Below are 27,399 nucleotides of genomic sequence, written 5' to 3'. Positions count from 1 at the left end.
CCTCAATTGCCTAAGAATTTTAAAAAATTGCCGGAAACCTCTAAAAATGTCCTGAACTGCCTAAGAATTTTTTTAAAATTGCCTGAAGTATTTAAGAAGGTTCTGAACTGTCCAAGAATTTTAAAAAATTGCCAGAAACCTCTAAAAATGTCCTGAACTGCCTAAGAATTTTTTTAAAATTGCCTGAAGTATTTAAGAAGGTTCTGAACTGTCCAAGAATTTTAAAAAATTGTCAGAAGCCTCTAAAAAGATGCTGAATTGCCTAAGAATTTGAAAAAATTGCCAGAAACCTCTAAAAATGTCCAAAACTGCCTAAGAATTTTTCGAAAATTGCCTTAAGTCTGTAAGAAGGTTCTGAACTGTCCAAGAATTTTTTAAAATTGTCAAAAACCTCTAAAAAGATCCTAAATTGCCTAAAAATTTTAGAAAATTGCCAGAAACCTCTAAAAATGTCCTAAACTGCCTAAGAATTTGTCTAAAATTGCCTTAAGTCTGTAAGAAGGTTATGAACTGTCCAAGAATTTTTTAGAATTTGCCAGAAACCTCTAAAAATATCCTGAATTGCCTAAAAATTTTAAAAAATTTGCCAGAAACCTCTAAAAATGTCCTAAACTGTCTAAGAATTTTTCTAAAATTGCCTTAAGTCTGTAAGAAGGTTATGAACTGTCCAAGAATTTTTTAAAATTGCCAGAAACCTCTAAAAAGATCCTGAATTGCCTAAGAATTTGAAAAATTTGCCAGAAACCTCTAAAAAGATCCTGAATTGCCTAAGAATTTTAAAAAATTGCCTGAAGTCTTTAAGAAAATTCTGAACTGTACAAGAATTTTTTTAAAGTTGCCAGAAACCCCTAAAAAGATCCTGAATTGCCTAAAAATGATTACCAAAAACCTCTAAAAAGATCCTCAATTGCCTAAGAATTTTAAAAAATTGCCAGAAACCTCTAAAAATGTCCTGAACTGCCTAAGAATTTTTTTAAAATTGCCTGAAGTATTTAAGAAGGTTCTGAACTGTCCAAGAATTTTAAAAAATTGCCAGAAACCTCTAAAAATGTCCTGAACTGCCTAAGAATTTTTTTAAAATTGCCTGAAGTATTTAAGAAGGTTCTGAACTGTCCAAGAATTTTAAAAAATTGCCAGAAACCTCTAAAAATGTCCTGAACTGCCTCAGAATTTTTTTAAAATTGTCTGAAGTATTTAAGAAGGTTCTGAACTGTCCAAGAATTTTAAAAAATTGTCAGAAACCTCTAAAAATGTCCTAAACTGCCTAAGAATTTGTCTAAAATTGCCCGAAGTCTGTAAGAAGGTTCTGAACTGTCCAAGAATTTTTTAGAATTGCCAGAAACCTCTAAAAATATCCTGAATTGCCTAAAAATTTTAAAAAATTTGCCAGAAACCTCTAAAAATGTCCTAAACTGTCTAAGAATTTTTCTAAAATTGCCTTAAGTCTGTAAGAAGGTTATGAACTGTCCAAGAATTTTTTAAAATTGCCAGAAACCTCTAAAAAGATCCTGAATTGCCTAAGAATTTGAAAAATTTGCCAGAAACCTCTAAAAAGATCATGAATTGCCTAAGAATTTTAAAAAATTGCCTGAAGTCTTTAAGAAAATTCTGAACTGTACAAGAATTTTTTTAAAATTGCCAGAAACCCCTAAAAAGATCCTGAATTGCCTAAAAATGATTACCAAAAACCTCTAAAAAGATCCTCAATTGCCTAAGAATTTTAAAAAATTGCCAGAAACCTCTAAAAATGTCCTGAACTGCCTAAGAATTTTTTTAAAATTGCCTGAAGTATTTAAGAAGGTTCTGAACTGTCCAAGAATTTTAAAAAATTGTCAGAAACCTCTAAAATTGTCCTGAATTGCCTAAGAATTTTTTTAAAATTGCCTGAAGTATTTAAGAAGGTTCTGAACTGTCCAAGAATTTTAAAAAATTGCCAGAAACCTCTAAAAATGTCCTGAATTGCCTAAGAATTTTTTTAAAATTGCCTGAAGTATTTAAGAAGGTTCTGAACTGTCCAAGAATTTTAAAAAATTGCCAGAAACCTCTAAAACGATCCTGAATTGCCTAAAAATTTTAAAAAATTGCCAGAAACCTCTAAAAAGATCCTGAATTGCCTAAGAATTTCTCTAAAATTGCCAGAAACCTCTAAAAAGATCCTGAATTACCTAAAAATTTTAAAAAATTCCCAGAAACCTCTAAAAATGTCCTGAACTGCCTAAGAATTTTTTTAAAATTGCCAGAAATTTCTAAAAAGATACTGAATTGCCTAAGAATTTTTCTAAAATTGCCTGAAGTCTTTAAGAAGGTTCTGAACTGTCCAAGAATTTTTGTTTATATTTTCATAAGCCTTTAAGCTAACAAGCCAACAAATATTTCAAATTTACCAAAACCCTCTAGAGTTACTTTGAGACTGACAGATTCTTCAAAGAGTATCATTTAAAACCTGTCAGAATTTGTAAGAAAATCCTGAAATTTGAGGATTAAGCAAAATAGCCAGCAATATGGTAAGGCAAACTGGACTTTAGTCAAAATGGAGTTAGATGATTTTGCAACATTTTCAAACTGGGCAACATCGATCTGGTCGGGGTGGTTTTCCAACAAAAAGCCACTCAAACACGTAGGCTGCTTTGTTTTGCGAACATTACCGAGAGGAGTGAAAGGGGTGGAAAATTCCCTTTAACAACAAAATGTCGGATACCTGTATGAGCCAGGCAAACGAAATTTACTTTGAAAAGTCAAAAGTTTAGCGCTTCAGGGCTGGTAAACTTGATAATAGTCAGCAGTCATTTGCACGTGAATATTACATCCTGAATTGCTCTTGTATGCGCATTAATTTGTGGATAATTAGTTTCAGTAGCATTTTCTAGTTTTCAGAAGACTGAAAAATATTTGTTCGGTACAAATAGCATTGTAAATCGATACGAAACAAGCCGTTTGTAGCTCAAAGGGAAGGAGAACAAACGATTCGCTATTATTGCCTCAAAGTCAGGTGAATACAAAATTTTGCCGCGATTTCTTTTATTGTATGGATTTGCAAACTGTTTACTGCAACTTGATAAAATTGAATTTTAAATCGTCTAACATAATCAAAGATAAATCCGGAATTGTCGCCGGATTGCGTCTCAAAGGGATTGAATGGGGCCATTGTTGCCCAAGGGCTCTCCCAAGTTTATTTAACCTGGAAGGGGAAAAAATGGAGAAGCGTCCAGGGATCGTTCAAATAGGGCCAATTTATTTCGAGACCCTTTTTCAGGCAGTTATTTTTATGCGCCTCTGCCAGTTCAGCACAAACCTGGATGACTTAATGATTCAACCCTTTTTCTAATAATAGTGAGCCTTTTTACGATTCATGGAATCGGCTCTAAATGCCCTACGAAACGTCTTTCAAGCTTAATCCGTGTGATAATGAAAAAGGGGCTTAAAACACCACGTTTTTACGGAAAAATTAATCTTCCCAGTGTTATAGAACAGAGTGATGAGGGATAGGAATCGTGCAATTTAGGTCAGATCAGTATTGTAGACAGTGTTGCCAAAAATATTTAATGGCAGTAGAATAATCAGTCAAAAAAAAACCGAAGATCAAAACAAATTCATTCATCTTACATTATTATACAGGGTGTCTTTTAATAGTTTGATTTGATTCTTGCTATATAAAAACTGTATTTCAAAAATCATTTTTTCATTAATAATGGTTTTTCAAATTTTGACATAGTGTCAGATCACGTGGTTTTAAGGGATAATTTAGCTAGGCAGTCACGTGACCATTGTCAAAAATCATAAATCTCAAAAACACTCTTTATATCGAATACTGCAAGAAAACATTTCTAAATCCTGATTTTTGCAAGTTTAGAGGATGATTTGACAGTTTTGACGTTAGTGACAGTTGTCACGTGATTGTAAAATGCTACTTAGATAGACGGTCACGTGATAATTGTTAAAATAACTATCATAATTCTCAGAGACACGTTTTACATCAAATACTACAAGAAAACGTTTTAAATCCTGATTTTCGCAACTTTAGAGCATGGTTTGATAGTTTTGACGTTAGTGGCAATTGTCACGTGATTGTAGAACACTATTTAGCTAGACGGTCACGTGACATTTGTCAAAATAACTGTCGTAAATCTCAAAAACACGCTTTATATCAAATACTGCAAGAAAACGTTTCTAAATCCTGATTTTTGCAGTTTTAGAGCACAGTTTGACAGTTTTGACGTTAGTGACAGTTGTCACGTGATTGTAGAATACTATTTAGTTAGACGGTCACGTGACAATTGGCAAAATAATGGTCATAATTCTCAGGAACAGATTTAATATCAAATACTGTAGAAAACGTTTCTAAATCCTGATTTTTGCAACTTTGGAGCATGGTTTGACAGTTTTGACGTTAGTGACAGTTGTCACGTGATTATAAAACGCTATTTAGCTAGACGGTCACGTGATAATTGGCAAAATAACTGTCATAATTCTCATAAACACGTTTTATATCAAATACTACAAGAAAACGTTTCTAAATCCTGATTTTTGCAACTTTAGAGCATGGTTTGACAGTTTTGACGTTAGTGGCAGTTGTCACGTGATTGTGGAACACTATTTAGCTAGACGGTCATGTGACAATTGGCAAAATAATGGTCATAACTCTCAGAAACACGTTTAATATCAAATACTGCAAGAAAACGTTCTTAAATCCTGATTTTTGCAACTTTTGAGCATGATTTGACAGTTTTGACGTTAGTGACAGTTGTCACGTGATTATAAAACGCTATTTAGCTAGACGGTCACGTGATAATTGTTAAAATAACTGTCATAATTCTCAGAAACACGTTTTATATCAAATACTGCAAGAAAACGTTTTCAATTCTGATTTTTGCAACTTTAGAGCACAGTTTGACAGTTTTGACATTAGTGACAGTTGTCACGTGGTTGTAGAACACTATTTGGCTAGACGGTCACGTGATAATTGTCAAAATAACTGTCATAATTCTCAGAGACACGTTTTATATCAAATACTGCAAAAAACGTTTCTAAATCCTCATTTTTGCAACTTTTGAACACAGTTTGACAGTTTTGACGTTAGTGACAGTTGTCACGTGATTGTGGAACACTATTTAGCTAGAGGGTCACGTGACAATTGTCAAAATAAATGTCATAATTCTCAAGAACAGGTTTAATATCAAATACTGCAGAAAACGTGTCTAAATCCTCATTTTTGCAACTTTTGAACACAGTTTGACAGTTTTGACGTTAGTGGCAGTTGTCACGTGATTTCAGAAGACTATTTAACTGGACTATGGAGTGAAAATTGTCAAAATAACTGCTAAATCTCAGAAAATTGTCTTGTTTCGAAAACTATTTTAAAATGTAATTCTTGCAAACTTTAGTAAAATTTTGATAATTCTGACATATGTGACAGACATCACGTGGGTTTTAGAGAATAATTTGGAGTAAGAAAATGACTGTTTTAAGCGCATTTTTAGAATCCTTATTCAATAAACTGAAAAAGTACAAAGCGAAATAGGCGAAAGTTGTTTTAGGCTAAAGAAACACTGTAATTTTGACGCAGAAATGTCATAATCATGTCACAATCCACAAGTGAAGAAACTACTAGATTATTGCACGAAATTCTAACAAAACTGCAGCTTTTGCAATACAGAGACACTTTATACTGCAATCAGCTTGTAATTAAGTATCTTTTAATGATCAATTAAACTAATTATAGTTTCTTCTAGCAAAGTAATCTTATAATAGACAACGGAAACAATTCCACTCCAACATTAGTAATGCAAAGTGCACGGTGGAGAATACGAAATGACTGTGGGGGAGGAAAAGGGGGGTGGTAATTTGCATCCATCAACTTCCGCAGGAAAGTCGCAGACAAATCGGTAGTACAACAGTTTGTCTTTATTTCCGTTACGTCAAACTAAAAACGATTCCCTTGAATGGTAATTAAAATCGATCCGGTCCTGGTATAAATTACTGATTTGCCCCCGGTAATTACGGATTAGGAATAGTTAATAACGGCAGATTGATACACGCACTTTAAATAAATCATCCCCTGGTCCGATGCAATTATACGCAAAGTGTGACGTTTTCCCATCAAAAACTTAAAGCCTAATCCCCTAGGGACCTGTAATAAATCGCCTGGATGAAGTTTTCACGTCACAACTTGCATAGATCACTCATCGATTAACGTCAAAGTAGGTGGACATGTTGATCAAGTGCTAATTTGATGCGATTAATTACCCTACCCGGCGTATTATGCATGTTAAGGGGAAATTCGTGACTCTCCATCATCCTGTATAATATTCGAAGAAACTCAGTTTTAACAGTAAATAACTCAGTAATGCGACATTGTAAGAAAAAACACTATACAAGGTGGTCAAAGGAGAATTTCAAGGGCTACAAATTGGTACATTGAACCACCTTGTAACTGTCAGGATAACAGAGTTATGGGCTGTCAAAGTGAAAACTGTCACACTCAAACTTTACAGAAAACAACTCAGTTTTAACAGTAAATTGCTCAGTTAATAGACACTTTAAGAAAAAACACTATACAAGGTGGTCAAGGGAGAATTTCAAGGAGGAAATGAAATTCTCTTTTAACCACCCTGTATAGTGTTTTTTCTTAAAATGTCAAATAACTGAGTTATTTACTGTTAAAACTGAGTTGTTTGAATTGGACAGTTTTGACTTTGACAGCCCATAACTCTGCTATTTTGACAGTTTTAGGGTCATTCAAAACACCAATTTGTAGCCCTTGAAATTCTCCTTTGACTACTCTGTATAGTGTTTTTTCTTAAAATGTCGAATAACTGAGTTGTTTACTGTTAAAACTGTTACTGTAACTTCATTTATTTTTGCTCTAGCAGCCTTACTGACCACCCCCTTCGAAAGCAGAAATTCTTAATTTGAGCGAGTTTTTGGTGCACCTTTCCAGAAAATCGTCCATAACTCGCTTATTTGAAACACCCTGTATAAAACCAACGTATAACAAAAGAAAGCTAATAAACGGGGCTATCACGTGACGTTGAGCGGGCACGCTTAAGTTGCCCCGTTTAGCCGCTAGAGGGCGTCAAAGTTGACTCTCATTTTTTGCCATTTTTGCTCAAAATCTCAGGAACGTTTCAGGTTAGAGGTCTGAAATTTTTACCACAAAATGCACCTCGATGGGATGCAATTTTTACCTTCTATACACTTTTTTGGTACCATGCACCATTTAACCTTGAAAAATTAAAAACTAGAAATGTCAAGAAATTTCAAGGGTGACACCTTCTAAATTTTTCAGAAAATTTTTTATTTTAAAAATTAACCTCAACTGCCTAAATACCTTCAGGTTAATAATACAAAAATGACGTAAAGTGTCATTTGTCCAAATGTCATTTTGCAAGTGTGTCACGCCCTAAAAAGTGTCAAAATTAACATCATTTTAAGGTCATCTTCGAAACGGTGCTAGATAGAGCAAAATGGACGTCAGATTTGGGTTCCCCAGGTTCAAATTAGTTAAAAAAGTCACTTTGATTTAGCAAAATCCAAAATGGTAGCTGTTAGTATACTAGGCCCAAAAAATCCTTAATTTAGACTAAGTTTCCGTGCACTTTTCCAGAAAATCGTCCATAACTCGCTTATTTAAAACACTCTGTATAAAACCACCGTATAACAAAAGAAAGCTAATGAATGGGGCTATCATGTGACGTTGAGCGGGCACGGCTAAGTTTCCCCGTTTAGCCGTTAGAGGGCGTCAAAGTTGACTATCGTTTTTTGCAATTTTTGCTCAATATCTCAGGAACGTTTCAAGTTAGAGGTCTGAAATTTTAACGAAATTTTATTAGTGTTATGGTAAATCAACGATTGCAGCATTTGTTCAAAAACCATCATTTTCATTTAATTGAACTTAAAAATGCTTATAAGTTCATTAATTCCAAGTTTCTTTCTAAAAAAAAGCTGATTACCCTTGATTGTTGCTAGATTTCAAAAGTTTTCAGTCTCCTGCTTGTGACAGTGAAGCCTTCTAATTAAGACTTTTTTTATGAATATTCAGCGATTCTCAAACTTTTCCAAATTAAAAAAAACCCTCCAATCAAGTCTACCGACAAGAATTAAGAGTCCCAATTAAAATTTTAATATTTATCGCTGCACCGGTAATTGTTTGATTTACAGGAACGGATTATATTTATTTTGTAGTGTTTTTGTTTTAGTGCAACAACAGGGAAACTAGCGAGAGCGCGAACGTTTACGGTGTAAACAAACTCTACCTCGTTCGTTTGTTGTTTTACCACCCCCTTGGGGGAATTTTTATTAATTACTTGTTTTTTATAAAAAAAATGTATTTAAAAAAAAAAATAAGAAAAATATTAGCCTTTAAAGTATAGATTGATGAGGGTTGAGAGTTTTCGAATTTTCAAATGTTCAAATCAACTTTGAAGTCCTTTGGCGGCCTAACCAACAAATCTATCTACCAAAGTTGGTATCTCTTTAGAAAGCCCATTTCAATGGCTATCTATAGACATATAAAAGTTTTACGAAACTATGTCAAAGAAGCAAGTTATTTAGGTTAAAAGTAACAATTGCACTAAGAAGGTTTAAAATTTCTTCAGTCAATTTTGACGCGCTCTAGCGGCCAAACCGTTAAACCAATTAACCCAAATTGGGACACTGTTGGAAAGCTCATTTCAATAGCTATATATAAACATATAAAAGTTTTACGAAACTATGTCAAAGAAGCCAGTTATTTAGGTTTAAATGAAGAATTGCACATATCGTACTTTTTTGAAATCTATCTTATAATGGTATTTTGAAAATAAAAAAAAAAATACTGAAAATTTGTAAGGGTTGTAAGGTTTGCCCTAATTTGGTTTTTTCTTAAAATGTTGAATAACTTAGATATTCACTGTTACGTCTGACTTGTTTGCTGGAAAGTTTGAATTGGACAGTTTTTACTTTGACAGCCCATAACTCTGTTATTTTGACAGTTAAAAGGTGGTTCAATATATTCCAATTTGTAGCCCTTGAAATTCTTCTTTGACCACCCTATATAGTGTTTTTTCTTAAAATGTCGAATAACTGAATTATTTACTGTTAAAACTGAGTTGTTTGCTGTAAAGTTTGATTTGGCCAGTTTTCACTTTGACAGCCCATAACTCTGTTATTTTGACAGTAACAGTGTGGTTCAATATACCAATTTGTAGCCCTTGATATGGTCGTTTCAAAATCGATGCATAAAAACACCAGATATCTAGGAAAATTCAATTTCTAACCAAAAAGTGCTAATCTTGCGTGTGGAAAACTGTCACGGAAAATATTCAGATGACGTTTTAAATAATTACAAAACTCGCATCTCGAGTCGGTCTGAAACAAAAAGAAACACGATTCTCCTTTGTACACCTGCGGGAAACATTGTTGAAAGCTGACCTGACAAATCTTGCTTTATACGAGAGGGTCAGAAGCTATTTGTTAAAAGACCACACGGTCATTTGCACAAACGAACTTCTTTGGCCGGCTGTTGTTCCCCGGGCAGAAAATGCGATTTTCCGTCCTCGTGCATCTCTCGGACTTAGTTGCGCGACGTTATACGAAAACTTTCCCCCATTTAATACTACAAATTTATTCTAAAGTTAAAAAAAAGTTTGAATTCGATTACATCGAGGTTTCGTGCAGTTGTTTGTCGTACAAAAAAAGTTGCTGGCTTTTGTGGCATCCTCGTGGTAAGTTAAAGTGGCTTTTATCGTCCTCTTTCAACCCTCTCAAATGCCTGACAGGTTTGAAATAAGGTGTAAAACTTTTTTAAATAACTTACGACAGTTATTTATATTGTGCTTTATGTAATGCTGAATTGTTTTTCAATATTATGTCAATAACTAAAGAATCATATCCATTTTAAAGAGAACTTTTTGAACTACTTGGGTAATCCAGAAATAAGTGTTATTTTCAAATAACCATCTTTGAGAAAGAAAATTTTGCAATTTCTGTAGACGCAGGGTTGCCAGATTAGGGGATATTCTTCAAGAAAATAAGTAATATTTTTGGGAATATTTTTTCCGGGGGATTTCTCCTGGACAAAAAATATTTTCAAAAAAATTCAAATTTTTAGTATTTTTTTTTTAAATTTTGAAAAAAGTACCATAGATGCAATTCTTCATTTAAACCTAAATAATTTCCTTATTTGGAATACTTTCGTAAAACTTTTATATGTCTATGGATGGCTATTGAAATGCGCTTTCCAACAATGTCCCCATTTGGGTTAATTGGTTTGACGGTTTGGGCGCTAGAGCGCGTCAAAGTTGACTGAAGAAATTTTAAACCTTCTTGGTGCAATTGTTACTTTAAACCTAAATAACTTGCTTCTTTGACATACTTTCGTTGAACTTTTATATGTCTATGGATAGCCATTGAAATGGGCTTTCTAAAGAGATACCAACTTTGGTTGATAGATTTGTTGGTTAGGCCGCCAGAGGACTTCAAAGTTGATCTGAAAATTTGAAAATTCTAAAACTCTCAACCCTCATCAATCTATAATGAAAAGGCAAATATTTTTCTTTTTTTTGTTTGTTAATATAATATAGTATAAAATACATTTTTTTTATAACAAACAGGTAATTAATAAAAATACCCTCAAGGGGGTGGAAAACAACAAACGAACGAGGTAGAGTTTATTTACACCGTAAACGTACGCGCTCTCGCTAGTTTCCCTGTTGTTGCATTAAAACAAAAACACTACAAATAAATGTAATCCGTTCCTGTAAATCAAACAATTACCGGTGCAGCGATAAATATTAAAATTTTAATTGGGACTCTTAATTCTTGTCGGTAGACTTGATTGGAGGGTTTTTTTTAATTTGGAAAAGTTTGAGAATCGCTGAATATTCATAAAAAAAAGTCTTAATTAGAAGGCTTCACTGTCACAAGCAGGAGAGTGAAAACTTTTGAAATCTAGCAACAATCAAGGGTAATCAGCTTTTTTTTAGAAAGAAACTTGGAATTAATGAACTTATAAGCATAGTAGGCCCATTTTTAAGTTTAATTAAATGAAAATGTTGGTTTTTGAACAAATCGTTGATTTACCATAACACTAATAAAATTTCGTAAAAATTTCAAACCTCTAACCTGAAACGTTCCTGAGATTTTGAGCAAAAACTGCAAAAAACGAGAGTCAACTTTAACGCCCACTAGCGGCTAAACGGGGCAACTTAGCCGTGCCCGCTCAACGTCACGTGATAGCCCCGTTTATTAGCTTTCTTTTGTTATACGGTTGGTTTATACAGTGTGTTTCAAATAAGCGAGTTATAGACGATTTTCTGGAAAAGTGCACGGAAATTTAATCTAAATTAGGGATTTTTTGGGCCTACTATACTAACAGCGACCATTTTAGATTTTTCTCAATCAAAGTGATTTTTTTAACTAAGGTCAACCTGGGTAACGCAAATCTGACGTCCATTTTGCTCTAACTGGCACCGTTTCGGAGATGATCTTAAAATTATGTCAATTTTGACCCTTTTTAGGGCGTGGCACACTTGCAAAATGACATTTGGACAAATGACACTTTACGTCATTTTTGTACTATTAACCTGAAGGTATTTAGGTAGTTGAGGTTAATTTTGAAAATAAAAAATTTTCCGGAAAAAAATCAGAAGGTGTCAAGCTTGAAATTTCTTGACAGTTTTAGTTTTTAATTTTTCAAGGTTAAATGGTGCATGGTACCAAAAAAGTGTATAGAAGGTAAAAGTTGCATCCCATCGAGGTGAATTTTTTGGTAAAAAATTCAAACCTCTAACCTGAAACGTTCCTGAGATTTTGAGCAAAAACTGCAAAAAAACGAGAGTCAACTTTGACGCCCTCTAGCGGCTAAACGGGGCAATTTAGCCGTGCCCGCTCAACGTCACGTGATAGCCCCGTTCATTAGCTTTCTTTTGTTATACGTTGGTTTTATACAGGGTGTTTCAAATAAGCGAGTTATGGACGATTTTCTGGAAAGGTGCACCAAAAACTCGCTCAAATTAAGAATTTCTGCTTTCGAAGGGGGTGGTCAGAATAAGGCTGCTAGAGCAAAAATAAATAAACTGTTACTGAGTTACAGTAACAGTTTTAACAGTAAATAACTCAGTTATTCGAGATTTTAAGAAAAAACACTATACAGAGTGGCCAAAGGAGAATTTCAAGGGCTACAAATTGGTGTTTTGAATGACCCTGAAACTGTCAAAATAACAGAGTTATGGGCTGTCAAAGTCAAAACTGTCAAATTCAAACTTTCTAGCAAATAACTCAGTTTTAACAGTAAATTACTCAGTTATTTGATATTTTAGGTAAAAACACTATACAGGATGGTCAAAAGAGAATTTCAAGAGCTACACACTGGTGTATTGAATGACCCTGTAACTGTCAAAATAACAGAGTTATTGACAATACAATGAAGTAGTTTCCAGGGTGATCCATTAAGTTTTTAGCATCCTCGTAACATGTTTCATTTTATCAAAAAATTACCAAACATGAACTTTGTAGATAATTGCGTCTTCTTTATACCTAAATAAGTATACAGGGTGTCCCAAACAAAAAAATTAAGAGTCCCACTGTTTCAGACCGACTCGGGATGGGAGTTTTATAATTATTTAAAACTTCCTTATTTCACACGCAAGATTAGCACTTTTCGGTAAGAAATTGAATTTTCCGAGGTCCCTGGTGTTGTTATACATCGATTCTGATAGCAAGTCAAATATTTCCCTATCACTTTTAGGTGAAATTGACGTTGTCTACCCAGTTTTGGATCAAAATTGCTATTATCACAGCGAAATGTGTTGAAAACGTTTACACCGAAATTTCCTGCTTTCCTCGCAGGAAAACTCCCCGTTTTTATTTAATTCCCAACCTAAAAGTTGCAATTTATACGACAGGTAATTTATATGGGAGCGATATTATCTTTGGGGAGCTTTAAATTACCACCACCCCTGTACGCACCGAAAAGTATAATTTATGCAGTTCTCGAGTGATTGATGGCGTTGTGGTGCCGTTTTAATTAAGTTTAAACACCCTATTCAATTAACACTTGAAGGTTGGGAGTCTTAATTGAACTATTACTTAACGTGCTACAGTACTGGGGCTCTGAATTTAGAGGAAAAAATTATATAAATCAAATAGTCTCGAGTGGTCAGAAAATTGGGATTCCCAATTTGTCACAAAGTTGATGATTTATGGTGAAAACCACACTTTTTCCTTTAAAAACAACTTAAAACACACTTTTCAAGATAATTAACCTTCTCCCCTTCTCTCTAGAAACTGTTTCAATCCTGGAAGCATTCGTTCGAATTCAATCCACTTAATTCCCATTCCTTTAACGCACCTGTAAGTTTAACGAGTTCTCCAGGAAATATTTTCCATCAGGGGGCGGAAGGGGGGTGGATAATTACAATCTTGCCACTGTATTAGGGATGACGGGGGTGCTTAACGGATCTTGTTCACGCAAATATTGTCGCTAGCTCAAAGATAATTGGGACGTTACATTAGAGGGACTCTGAACGGGTTGAGAGTCTTAAACCTTATCAAAAAGTGAAAAAAGGTTTGGATAACATTATCCAAAATGTGAAAAAGTTTTACTCATAACTCTAATATGCAAAGAGAATTTTGAATATGCCACATCTAGACAGTTTTGGTCTCCCCTTCTGGCACTTATAAGAAGGTTCTAAGCATTTGGAGGTCTCTGACACTTTTAATTTTAAACCATTCAGAACCATTTGGTTCTAGAGGCTTCTGGCAATTTAAAACAGTTATGGGAAGGTTTAAAGCACTTGTGGAGGCTTCTGGTACTTTCAAATTGGTGCTAACGGTTTCTGGCACATTTAAGAAGGTTCTCAGTAGTATTTAGAGATCTTTGTCACTTTCAAATTGGTTCTAGAGGTCTCTGACACTTTTAGAAAGGTCTCTGTCGCATTCAAAATGGTTCTAGAGGCTTCTGGCAATTTAAAACTATTCTAGGAAAATTTGAAACATTTGTAGAAGCTTCTGGCACATTTAAGAAGGTTCTCAGTAATATTTAGAGATTTTTGCAACTTTCAACTTTAGAGACCTTTGGAACATTTTTTTTATTTTTTAAAAAGGTTCTCAGTCGCATCAAGTGGTCTCTGACACTTTCAAAATGGTTCTAGTGGTCTCTGACAATTTAAAACAATTCTAGGAATGTTTAAAACACTTGTGGAGGCTTCTGGCACTTTCAAATTGGTTCTAGAGACTTTTGGCACTTTTTAGAAGATTCTCAGTAACACCAAGTGGTCTCTGACACTTTCAAAATGGTTCTAGAGGGATTTGGCACTTTTAAGAAAGTTCTAAGTAGCATTTAGAGATCTCTGTTGCATTCAAAATGGTTCTAGAGGCTCTTGGCACTTTTTAGAAGAGTCTCAGTCGCACCAAGTGGTCTCTGACACTTTCAAAATGGTTCTAGTGGTCTCTGACAATTTAAAACAATTCTAGGAAGGTTTAAAACACTTGTGGAGGCTTCTGGCACTTTCAAACTGGTTCTAGTATTTTCTGGCACTTTTAAGAATGTTCTCATTAGTATTTCGAGATCTTTGGCACTTTCAAATTGGTTCTAGAGACTTTTGGCAATTTTTAGAAGGTTCTCAGTAACACCAAGTGGTCTCTGACACTTTCAAAATGGTTCTAGAGGCTTTTGGCACTTTTAAGAAGGTGTTCAGTAGTATTTAGAGGTGTTACGCACTTTCAAACTGGTTTTAGAGACTTTTGGCACTTTTTAGAAGATTCTAAGTGGCACCGAGTGGTCTCTGACCCTTTCAAAATGCTTCTAGTGGTCTCTGGCAATTTAAAACAATTGTAGGAAGGTTTAAAACACTTGTGGAAGCTTCTGGCTCTTTCAAACTGGTTCTAGCGGTTTCTGACACTGTTAAGAAGGTTCTCAGTAGTATTTAGAGATCTTTGGCACTTTCAAACTGGTTCTAGAGGCTTCTAGCACTTTTTAGAAGGTTCTGAGTAGCACCAAGTGATCTCTGACACTTTCAAAATGGATCCAATGGTTTCTGGCAATTTGAAACAATTCTAGGAGGGTTTAAAACACTTGTGAAGGCTTTTGGCACTTTTAAGAAGATTCTCAGTAGTATTTAGAGATCTTTGGCACTTTAAAACTGGTTCTAGAGACTTCTAGCACTTTTTAGAAGGTTCTCAGTAGCACCAAGTGGTCTCTGACACTTTAAAAATGGTTCTAGAGGCTTCTAGCAAATTAAAACAGTTATGGGAAGGTTTAAAACACTTGTAGAACTTTCTGGCATTTTTAAGAATGTTCTCAGTAGTATTTAGAGATCTTTGGCACTTTCAAACTGACTCTAGAGACTTCTGACACTTTTTAGAAGATTCTCAGAAGAACTATGAGGTTTCTGACACTTTCAAAATGGTTGGTGGAATTCTAGAGGCTTCTAGCAATTTAAAACAATTCTAGAAAAATTTAAAACACTTGTAGTACCCTTCTACTGGTTCTAGAGGGCTCTGGCATGTTTTAGAAAGTGCTCAGTAGCATTTGGAGGTCTGTGACACTGTTTAGAACACTGGAACATTTAGAACACGTATGGGAAGGTTTAAGACGCACAAAATGGCTGAAAAATCAACATGTGTTTCCGCTTGTTGGTCTCGTCAGGAATCATTAAGGGTCCTAAAACTTACTATTTCGGCCCTTTTGGGGGTAAAATCGATAATGAAATGCAAAGACCATTAATCTTGTGGCGAAAGGAGCACGCTTTTTCCACGTCGACTAATGAAACCAATTTGGGGAAACAGAACGTTCGGATTATGTGCCCGGTTTCTTTCAAATGGATAAAACCAGCCGGGATCGATTTCCGCCACGTGGATTATCCCTGATAATTAACCGATTGATTAAAAGTTGGGTTTTTTTCCAATCCCTAGGGAGAAGGGGGGGAAAATGACTGTATTGTACAGACAAAAAAACTGTAAGTGAATCGGGATCAATTTCCCCGGCAATTAGGTGTAAGAAAGTTTCAGGAAAGTTTTCTGATCCAGCAAAATACCGGAACAGATTTGGAAGCAAAAATCAACTCTCTAGAGAGAGTTTTAAATTTGTGATTCATGAAGGCAAATGAACCGCAATCACAAGAAAACGTAAATCAATTTTATCGTAAAAATTGTGTAGCTCTTCAATTTTTGCCCCACCCCCCATTCTGGGGGGTGGGAATGATTAATTACACACCAAAGGCTCAAGTTTTTCGCTTGTTCAACCCGAATCGCACACCTTAAGGACGGGTAATATCCATTAACATAAATCTTTTGAGGATGCTCCCGATTACACTTTTACGGGCGAAAAACTTCCTCCAAAGGGGAGGGAATTTTTATTAATGATCTTCTGGGGCTACGCTCGCTTGCTCGCGGATTAGTTTCGTCGGTTAATTAAATTAACTCCTTCAGCATCGGAACGTGAGGTAAATCCGAATTTGGTCGGTGTCAATATAGAATTAAGCCGATTCTGAACTTACCCACCCCCCATCCTCCGCCTAATTTGATTCGAAGACCGATTAAACTTGCGAGAAACTGTGCGGATTCGGGGGCAAAAATTTCAAATAACAAAACTGAAATCCAATCTGCCATCCATTTCGTTTTATTGTGGGGAATTTAAATTGGAAGTTTTTTTTAGTAAAAATAATAATAAATGTGGTTTTTAAATTGGATCGTATTAATCCATTTTTTTTATTATAAAAAATATAAAAAAAAACTTGAAATTTGCCAGTTTTACTAGTAACGTACATTTTTATACAGGATGGTCTAAATTGATTGTAGGACACATGAAGGGTAGAAAGTACACCTTTCGGAGCTAGCAGGTCTTAAGTATATGCCCCAAGAAAAGTATCACGTGACCCAAAACCACGTCCTGAACTAACAGCTACGTCACATCTGTCAGTCACCATTCCATGAAGCTGCAGAACGTTCCTGTTTTAGCTTCGTAACTGTAGAACATTTCATTTTGAAGTTTTTTGTTGCCTAAAAGTCATTTTACTTAACTGTGACGTGTTTGATAGGTATCACGTGACCCAAAACCGCGTTCTAAACTGACAGCTACGTCACATCTGTCAATCATCATTCCATGAAACTGTAAAACGTTCCTGTTCTAGTTTCGTAATTGTAGAAGATTTCGTTTTAAAATTTTCAGTAATTTCTCTGAACTGTGACGTGTTTGATAGGTGTCACGTGACACAAAACCAGCTTCCTGGATTGGTAGTTACGTCACAACTGTCAACCACCATTTCAGAAATTTGTAAAACGTTTTACTATCAAAGCTGTAGAAAAGTGTGTTTTTAAGTTTTTTTTATCTTGTAAGTCAGTTTTGACATTTAAGGCAGGCATCACGTGGCACAAATCGACGTTTCTCAACTGACAGCTATGTCACATCTGTCAATTTCCACGTCTGTCACGTGACCCTAGATAACGTCCTGAAATGACAGATATGTCAAGTAAACCAAATTTCAGTCTATAGAACTGTAAAATCACTGTAAGTCAGGTGAAAAAAACATTTTGGTTGCTCCATGTTTTTTTAGTGTATTTTGACAATTGTGACCGGTATCACGTGACCAAAGTGACAGATATCACACATCTGTGCTACAAGCTACAACCACTCTAGATAATTTTAATTTCGTGATTTTTTCCGCTGTATTGAGTCATTATGGAGTGACAGCCATTTTGGTTAGTAGGATTAGTCAAACTTTGACAGTTGTCAGCTGCGTTGCTATGACAGCTAGTGCAACTTTTTATAGCTGATTCGATAGCCCAGAATGTTCACTTTATTTTATTTGTCTTGTAAATTTTTCCTCCAGGCTGAAATAACCGAGTTATTTAGCTTAGAAGCAAACGGTGCACGAAACAAGCCCCAATTTCACTACTTAAAAAACTGCTTTAAAAAGGGTGTAAACTTCAAAATCACGTATCTCCCTTACTTTTCAACTTACCGGGAGCTACAACCACTCAAATTAACCATTTTTAACTCTGTTTTTGAGGGGTGGCAACTAAAATTTTGTATTCCAACCCCTAAACGTGGTAGGGGTAGCTAAATGAGTTACCACCCCCTTTCTGGTCGAAACTTTCTTCTCTTGATGGTGTTCATTATTTCCACACTCTAATAGCATAATATAGTGAAAACTAAGGCAAGATGGAACAATACAGAGTGATCCAGTTTTAAATGTCAATAATTCATCAATCCATAACTAATTAAAAAATAAGTTGACATTCATTATGTCATTTTCCTGAAAAGTGCTTCCTAAGGAAAATACAGTCCTTCAAATTTCTGTTTAAATAAATCGTTTTTTTTGTCATAACTGTCAGACCGTTGGAGCAATATTGATCAAATTTGGAACAAGCACTTTATTACACGTTATTACGGTCAAAGACCCAAAACTAACCTAACCCAACTTAAAAATTGTCTTGGAAACGGAAAATTCACTTAAGAAGTTTAAAAAATATTATTGTAGGCAGTTTTCATAGTTTCCAGACAAACTAAAAGACTTTTGAAAATTGAATTAGAAAAGATACAAATTTCAGAAGCTTAAAAATTGTGTTTGTAACCAGTTTGCATGCAAATCGAAAGACTTTAATACTAAAAATTGACTTGTAGACATAAAAACTACTTTTTCAAGAATTTGTTACTACAAATTCATACATTTAAACCTTAAAAATTGACTTGAACCCCAAAATGTGACTGAACTAATGAAAAGGGACATCAGAAGCTTAAAATTTGCATTTGAAGTAAGTTTTCAGAGGCCTCTGGCAGCCATTTTGAACTGCCAGAAGCCTCTGAAACATTCTAATGGACATTTTAATTTGCCAAAAACTTTAAATAGAGATTTGAATGTGATAGAAGCCTCTGAAACCTTTTTAAGAGTGTTCTAAAGTTGCCAGAGGTCTCTAGACACATTCTGATGGACATCTCAAACTGCCAAAAGGTTCTAATAGAGATTTGAATGTGAGAGAAGCATCTGAAAGCTTTTAAGAGTCTTCTAAAGTTGGCAGAAACCGCTGAAACATTCTAATGGACATGTTAATGTGCCAAAAACATTAAATACAGATTTAAATGTGACAGAACCCTCTGAAAATCGTTTTGAAAGTGCCAGAGGCCTTTGAAACATTCTAATGGACATTTTAACTTACCAGAAGCGGTTAATAGAGATTAGATTGTTCCAGAAAGTCTTGAAACCTTTTAAGACACTTTGAAAGTCGCCAGAAACCACTCAAAACTATTTTGAAAGTGCCAGAGGCCTCTGAAACATTCTGAGGGATATCTCAAAGTTCCAGAAGGTTCTGATAGCCATTAGAATGTGCCAGAAGCATCTGAAATCTTCTAAGAGATTTTGAAAGTTGCTGGAAGCCTCTGAAACATTCTAATGGACATGTTAATGTGCCGGAAACATTAAATAGAGATTTAAATGTGACAGAACCCTCTGAAAATAGTTTTGAAAGTGCCAGAGGCCTTTGAAACATTCTAATGGACATTTTAACTTACCAGAAGCTGTTAATAGAGATTAGAATGTTCCAGAAAGTCTTGAAACCTTTTAAGACACTTTGAAAGTTGCCAGAAGCCACTCAAAACTATTTTGAAAGTGCCAGAGGCCTCTGAAACATTCTGAGGGATATCTCAAAGTTCCAGAAGGTTCTGATAGCCATTAGAATGTGTCAGAAGAATCTGAAATCTTCTAAGAGATTTTGAAAGTTGCTGGAAGCCTCTGAAACATTCTAATGGACATGTTAATGTGCCAAAAACATTAAATAGAGATTTAAATGTGACAGAACCCTCTGAAAATCGTTTTGAAAGTGCCAGAGGCCTTTGAAACATTCTAATGGACATTTTAACTTACCAGAAGCTGTTAATAGAGATTAGAATGTTCCAGAAAGTCTTGAAACCTTTTAAGACACTTTGAAAGTCGCCAGAAGCCACTCAAAACTATTTTGAAAATGCCAGAGGCCTCTGAAACATTCTGAGGGATCTAATAGCCATTAGAATGTGCCAGAAGCATCTGAAATCTTCTAAGAGATTTTGAAAGTTGCTGGAAGCCTCTGAAACATTCTAATGGACAGTTTAATATGCCAAAAACATTAAATAGAGATTTGAATGTGACTGTGAAGTGTGTGAAATAGTCTTAGATGCAGGTTGAATTACATTAGATTCATGAAAATTTTCTTGAAAACGAACTTTTCGTGCTTTTTACTTTGCTTTTCATTTTCTTCGAATTCTGGACTATTTTTAGTGCTTCAAAACTGCTTTCAGCTTGGAAAATCGAGTTTCAAGACTATCTTCACCAAGTTATTGACATAGCAGACTTAAAAAACTATTTTTACATTCTTCATAGACTTAAAATAGCATTCCAAGCTTTGTCACTATTAAATCGACTTCTAGACACCTCAGTGCTAAAAATTCGGGTATTTCTTAATAAACTAGATTGTTTTTAGTGTTTTAAGGCTGTTTTCAGTGCCTCAAATCGAGTTTCAAGACTATCTTTACAAAGTTTTTGACTTATCAGGCCTAAAAGTCAGTTTGTCCACTACTATAGTCTTGAAAATGTTATTTCAAGCTTCTTCACTATTAAATTGACTTCTACACTCATAGGTGCAATAAATTGTAGCATCTCTAAGAAATTCAGACTGTTTTTAGTGCTTTTTAAGACTGAAAAATCGAGTTTAAGACTTGATTTCTAAAAGTCAAGTTTCTTCAGTAATAAAAGTAAAAAATTTTGGTACCAAATGCTACAATAATAGTCTTGAGAACTAATTTTTAGAAATAAAATAGTCCAAAAATTTAATTTACTTCTAGACTTGTTGTCCAGTCCAGAAAATTGAGTTGTACACCAATTAAAGTCTTGAAAATATACTTTTGGACTCTCTTTAGTCCTAGTAAAGTCAGTTCTAGCATTAAAAGTCAACTTTTATATTATTTTTAGTAGTAAAAAATGAGTTTCATGCACAATACAATCTTTGTCTTGATTTCCGGACTTTTTTTTAGTTCTTGAATGCCAGTTTTAGACACTCAACCAGGATGGCAGTCTGAGAAAGCGAATCATAAGACCATTTCTAGTAGTAAAAAAGTTTTTAGACTATTCAGTACAAATTTGGACTTTCACAAGTCTTCAGGATGTTCAGTTTTAAACTATAAAACGATTTTTGAAATGGAAATTTGGAGGACTGTATCTTCCTTAGGAAACGTTTTTCAGAAAAATGACATGAAAAATTGATTGGCTATCAAATGGTGAATTATTGACACTTAAAACTGGACCTGTATAATAGGAAAGTAAATGTTTTTTTGTTACTTCTGTTGTTCTGCCTTCCGGACTACAGGTTAACCTAAATTGTTAAGATAAGAGAGCAAAGAGAAATGTAGAGCTTGTAAGGCGTATCACGATTCTCAAATTCGACATGGAAAATTTTAAAATCCTTCAAAAAGAAAAATATCCCAATCTCCCCCTCTTCCAGTTCTATACCTCACCTTAGATGCAACGTGACAAGTCGAATGGATAGGGCAAATATATGGCCTTAACTGGTTTGGAAATGGGGCTGGGGGAGAAACGTCGAGGGTGCTGGAAACGAATGTGACATCATTTAAAGATCCAGGGCAAGCCTGGAGGGGTAATGGTAATTTCTTCCCTTTTTTCCTTTACAGTTAATGATCGTTGACAACAAAATTCCCAGTAATTCGATCAGCATTCCGGGAAAAGGTCAATTTTTTGCCTTGACCCTCCGTAACACGCAACTTTATAGATTTTCAGCCCTAAGGCACGCAAGGGTGAAGGAGGGTTGTAATGCACAAAATCTCACAGGCCTAATTAGTCGCTAATCCTTGTTTACCGGTTCACTTGTATGCAAGGGCCCTTTGGGTGTAATTAGAGGGCCCTTAAGTGATTAAAGTTTATTTTAAAGGTCCCCTTCAACCTTAATAAGGGAGATTAAAACGATTTTCAGGAAAAATCAGCGATCTAATCACCTTTTAAAAAAGTTACAAAACTCTTTTCCATTCAGAAAAAGTCAATCTTTAATAGCCCCATTTATACCATACACAGGCTTTTAAACCTCGTTAATCTTCCAGTTATAGTTATCCAAGGTTTAAATTACTATTCCACTTAAGGGCCAAATTCAGCTCGTTAGTTTCGAGGAGTGGTTAGTGGATAATCCTTAATATCAAAGTTAATCAGGACTAATAAGGTTCCTAACAGTTAAACGGGAAATTAGAACAAAAAGACTGTTGGAGAACCATTAAGACTGACAATCCTGGGCCTATCCCACATATCAAAAATTTTTGTTTTAATGACTGGAATCGAAAGAATAGGATCAAAAAACTAATTTTTCATATTCTTGAAGAAAAAAATATGGTCGTAAATGTTCCTACATTAGTTTGAATTTGTCCATTAAATTTAAAAGATCTGTTTTGGCGCGCATGTGACGTACGTAATTCTGGGCGATTTTATTGGCTGTTGCACGCCAACTGTTTCACTTCTTGTCGCTGATTGGTTGATAGTGTAGTACGTCACCGGCGGCGGGCGTTTTAAACATGAGATTAATGTAGTTTTTATCATCATTTTTTTTCTATTTAGACTTAATATTTTTGAAAACCAAAAAATACGGGTATAATATTTTCAATTCGTCTTTGTAGTTATGAAATAAACAAAAATTGTGGGACAGGCCTATTGTATAATTTTGTCGTAGATGTTGCCAGGAATGCGCCAAAACTGAGGGGGAACCGTGCGGGGGCGAATTGGGGTTCAGTGGTACCTGCGAACCAGGCCTATCCTGTCAACAACCAGGCCGTATACCGAGCGAAGGCATTTGTCGGCCCATTATCTTCGATAATCACGAGGACACGTGAAATTTGATTGTACATAATGTAAATGTGAGTATTGTTCAGTGTTCCAGTACTTTAGTGTGGGGCTCTTAATGGTATATTTTTAAGTTTACTGTCAATGTCACTTTTAAGTTTTAGCACTGTTTTCTGGGACATTTTTTTTGGTACTGTACAGAGTGATTAAAAGAGGATACTTTAGGCTACAAATCGGTGAAAAGAACCACCCTGTAGCTCTTTAAATAACCGAGTTATATTAGTTCAAAATTTGAACACTCTGTATCTTGGTTATTTTTGGGAGTTCAGGGTAGTTCAACCGCTCAAAAGAATCGTCTTGAACTACTCTTTTCAGTGGTGTAAAGCAAAAAATTGTATATCAAAAATTGTGTACAGGGTGAGCAAAAATAATGACTCACTAACATTTTTGTGCACACCCTGTATACAGAGAACTGTATTGAGGTTCAAACGTTACGCTGTATGGTTTAATGGTTCATTAGGAACTATTTTGCATTCTTGCAGTTTTCATGGAAATCTAACCGTTTTCGAGATAATTTCCAAAAACTACTTTGATTCACTTTTTACCGAAAATTAGCTCACAACTTGAACACCCTGTATCTTGGTTATTTTTAGGAGTTCAGGGTGGTTCAACCACTCAAAAGAATCGTCTTGAAATGCTCTTTGCAGTGGTGTAAAGCAAAAAATTGTATATCAAAAATTGTGTACAGGGTGAGCAAAAATAATGACCCACTAACATTTTTGTGCACACCCTGTACAGACAGAACTGTAATGAGGTTCAAACGTTGCGCAGTCTGGTTTAGTGGTTAATTAGGAGTAATTTTGCACTCCTGCAGTTTTTATGTAAATCTAACCGTTTTCGAGATATTTTCCAAAAACTACTTTGATGCACTTTTTACCGAAAATTAGCTTAAAACTTGAACACCCTGTATCTTGGTTATTTTTAGGAGTTCAGAGTAGTTCAACCACTCAAAGGAATCATCTTGAACTGCTCTTTTCCGTGGTGTAATGCAAAAAAATTTATATTAAAAATTGTGTACAGGGTGAGCAAAAATAATGACCCACTAACATTTTTGTGCACACCCTGTATAGAGAGAACTGTATTGAGGTTCAAACGTTGCTCAGTCTGGTTTAGTGATTCATTAGGAACAATTTTGCACTCTTGCAAATTTTATGTAAATCTAACCGTTTACGAGATATTTTTCAAAAACTACTTTAAAGCACCTTTTACCTTTTTGCTACTATACAGAGTGATCAAAAATGTTATAGAGTGAACAAAGTACTGGAAATCTACTTACGACAAATACTAGTAAAAGTCACGTGACTTTGACAAAAAAATCAGTAAAATTTTGATTGCTTACACCTCAGCCAGTGTGAGGGCTCTTAATGTCACATCTTTTAAGAACCCTTACCCGTTATTTTGAGAATCCATCATATTTCACACAGACACTTTAGTGGATTAACTTTTAAAACTAATCATATATCTTCTCTCCCAAAAAGGGTGAGGGGGGAAAACTTTCAATATCTCACGGTTGCTGAATGAAATATGGCGTCTTCCTGACTGATAAAGCACGCATACACGTTACCTGATACTTTCCACTAAAGTTACCGTAGACGATAAGAATTTGGTTGTTGCTTAGCAGTGAATTAATGACTTTTCCGGTTTGAGATTGGTTTTCTGTGAATGGGAGTCTTAATGAAATTTTTTGCTTTTGATGCATTGTTGCCACTTTGTGTAGCAAAATCATCAATCCTGCCTGCCTTGGTACTAAAAGGGTTTAAGGTCGTGTTTAATAATTGAAATTCATTGTTGTTCATTTTATTACTTTTCCCTCTCTTTTGTGTGATTTTCCGCTTGATAGCCATAATATGATGATATAAAATGAGCATATTCAAGTAGCAAAAAGTGGAAATCCCTCCATTAAATATGAATATTGTTATATTATTAAATGAAATGCCTAATTTATTAAATTTCAATGTAATACAATTTGAATTTTGAGTTGTGCACATGTGCCAGCTAAATAATTAATCCCTATAATTGGGGAGAAGTACCATATATAATATTTTTGTAGTTAAGGCAGTCAATCACCTTTTGTGTTAAGGGCAAACAAAAGGAAGTTTAGGTTGCATTATTCCAAAAGGGTTTGTACTATATAATCGCTGTCGAGTTTCCCTTCAAATTTCACACACAAACTAATACGGCAAAAGGGGATTTTCTGGATCCCTCCGGATTCGGGGAGGCACGAATAAAACTGGCCCCTCAAACCCTCAAACGGCACGTAAAATTTCAATTTGCATTATCAATTTTGCGGGCTTTACTGCAGGATTACATTGTTGGTATGGCGAAATAAACTCCGAATTTAAAATAATAAACCCACCCTCCTCCCCAATTGCCAAACCCCTTTTTGGGGAAGGGCTTGGTGACGAATTTGAAATATCTTCCCATCTAATCATTTTGGTTCTTTAGTCAAATGCGAGATATCCAGCTTCCCGTCCCGTTTGTTCCGGAGTTTATCCGGAAGTTTATTATACGCGTCCTGTCTGGAATGGTTTTGCATTTGAAAGCGCCCTCTCACGGTTTTGGCCAAGAAACCCCCTTTATTGGAGTCCTAATATTCTGTTTACTGTTTGTAATCCACTCGAGTTTATGTCTAGCTTATCGTCGACTTTAAACTGCTCTAGTGCCACCCCTTATTTGGGTTAAAGTTTTCAAGTTGTCTGGTTTCCGAGACTACATTGTGTGGTGCCTCCCCCAATCACTGCAGTCCATTTTAAGTGAGCGTAGCTCCGTTATTTAAAGAGCTACAAAGAAAATGTAAAGAATTATAGTTGTAGGGAATTTGATCCTCTACAAGATTGTATTAAGTTATATTTGCTCTTAAGGGCCTCTTTAAGGAGTTACAAGGCAAAAAAGTGACTGGATGCACCAAACTGTTTTTTTTAAACAGCTCCATTTTGACTGGAGCGTAGCTCCGTTATTTAAGGAGCTACAAAAAAAGTGTAAAGAATAAAAGTTGTAAGGAATTTTATCCTCTACAGGATTGTATTAATAAGTTTTTGCTTTTAGGGTCCTCCTTTTAAATAACTCCATTTTGACTAAGCGTAGCTCCGTTACTTAAGGAGCTACAAAAAAAGATAAAGAATGAAAGTTGTAGGGAATTCTATCCTCTACAAGATTGTGTTAAGTTGTATTTGCTCTTAAGGGCCTCCTTAAGGAGTTACAAGGCCAAAAAGACTGGATGCAGCAAACTTGTTTTCTTAAAAAAACTCTATTTTGACTGAGCGTAGCTCCGTTATTTAAGGAGCTACAAAAAAAGTGTAAAGAATGAAAGTTGTAGGGAATTTTATCCTCTACAGGATTGTATTAATAAGTTTTTGCCTTTAGGGTCCTCCTTTTAAATAACTCCATTTTGACTAAGCGTAGCTCCGTTACTTAAGGAGCTACAAAAAAAGGTAAAGAATGGAAATTGTAGAAAATTTCATCCTCTACAAGACTCTATTAACATGTTTTGCTCTTAAGGGCCTTTTTAAGGAGTTACAGGGCCATTTTGAGGGAGCGTAGCTCCGTTACTTAAGGAGCTACAAAAAAATGTAAAAAATGAAAGTTGTAGGGAATTTTATCCTCTACAAGATTGTATTAATATGTTTTTGCCCTTAGGGTCCTCCTTTTAAATAACTCCATTTTGACTAAGCGTAGCTCCGTTACTTAAGGAGCTACAAAAAAAAGTAAAGAATGAAAGTTGTAAGAAATTTTTTCCTCTACAAGTCTCTGTTAACATGTTTTTGCTCTTAAAGGCCTCCTTAAGGAGTTACAAGGCAAAAAATGACTGGATGCAGTAAACTCGTTTTCTTAAAATAACTCCATTTTGAGTGAGCGTAGCTCCGTTACTTAAGGAGCTACAAACAAAAAATTAAGAATGAAAGTTGTAGGAAATTTTATCCTCTACAAGACTCTATTAATATATGTTTTGCTCTTAAGGGCCTCCTTAAGGAGTTACAAGGCAAAAAATTGATTGGATGCAGCAAACTTGTTTTCTAAAAATAACTCCATTTTGAGGAAGCGTAGCTTCGTTACTTAAGGAGCTACAAAAACATGTAAAAAATTCAAGTTGTAGGGAATTTTATCCTCTACAAGATTGTATTAATATGTTTTTGCCCTTAGGGTCCTCCTTTTAAATAACTCCATTTTGACTAAGCGTAGCTCCGTTATTTGAGGAGCTACAGAAAAGTGTAAAGAAGGAAAGTTTTTAGGAAATTTTCTCCCCTACAAGATCGTATTAATATGTTTTCGATCTTGTTGGCCTCCTTAAGGAGTTACAAGGCCCAAAAGTGACTAAATGCACCAAACTAGTTTTTTAAATTAACTCTAATTTGACTGAGCGTAGCTCGGTCATTTAAGGATCTATAAAAATACGTGAAGAATAAAAGTTGTAGAAAATTTTATCCTCTAAAAAATTGTATTAAGGTATTTTTGTCCTTAAGGACCTCCTTAAGGGCCAATTTTCCTGTAACCTTATTTTTTTGGCAGGTCAACGTTCTAAATGTACCACCAATTTTAAAGAGTATTTTTGAGCATT

The 27,399-nt window shown here is 35.0% G+C and overlaps 1 protein-coding gene across 1 annotated transcript in view; it reads left to right on the top strand.

Annotated features, from left to right (window-relative positions):
* Positions 1-27,399, top strand: part of cmpy (crimpy) — a 39,237-nt gene that overhangs the window by 10,285 nt on the left and 1,553 nt on the right. The window contains exon 2 of the mRNA XM_081991687.1: positions 22,675-22,858. Within this exon, the coding sequence (XP_081847813.1) occupies positions 22,675-22,834 (160 nt within the window). The 3' untranslated portion in view covers positions 22,835-22,858. The remainder of the gene's footprint in view (positions 1-22,674; positions 22,859-27,399) is intronic.

This window comes from Ips typographus, linkage group LG13 (assembly GCF_016097725.1).
Source record: "Ips typographus isolate SLU linkage group LG13, UJ_Ityp_2.0, whole genome shotgun sequence".
NCBI classification, from domain to species: domain Eukaryota; kingdom Metazoa; phylum Arthropoda; class Insecta; order Coleoptera; family Curculionidae; genus Ips; species Ips typographus.
The sequence above is the reverse complement of the archived record's forward strand: the minus strand, read 5'-3'. Positions and strand labels throughout refer to the sequence as shown.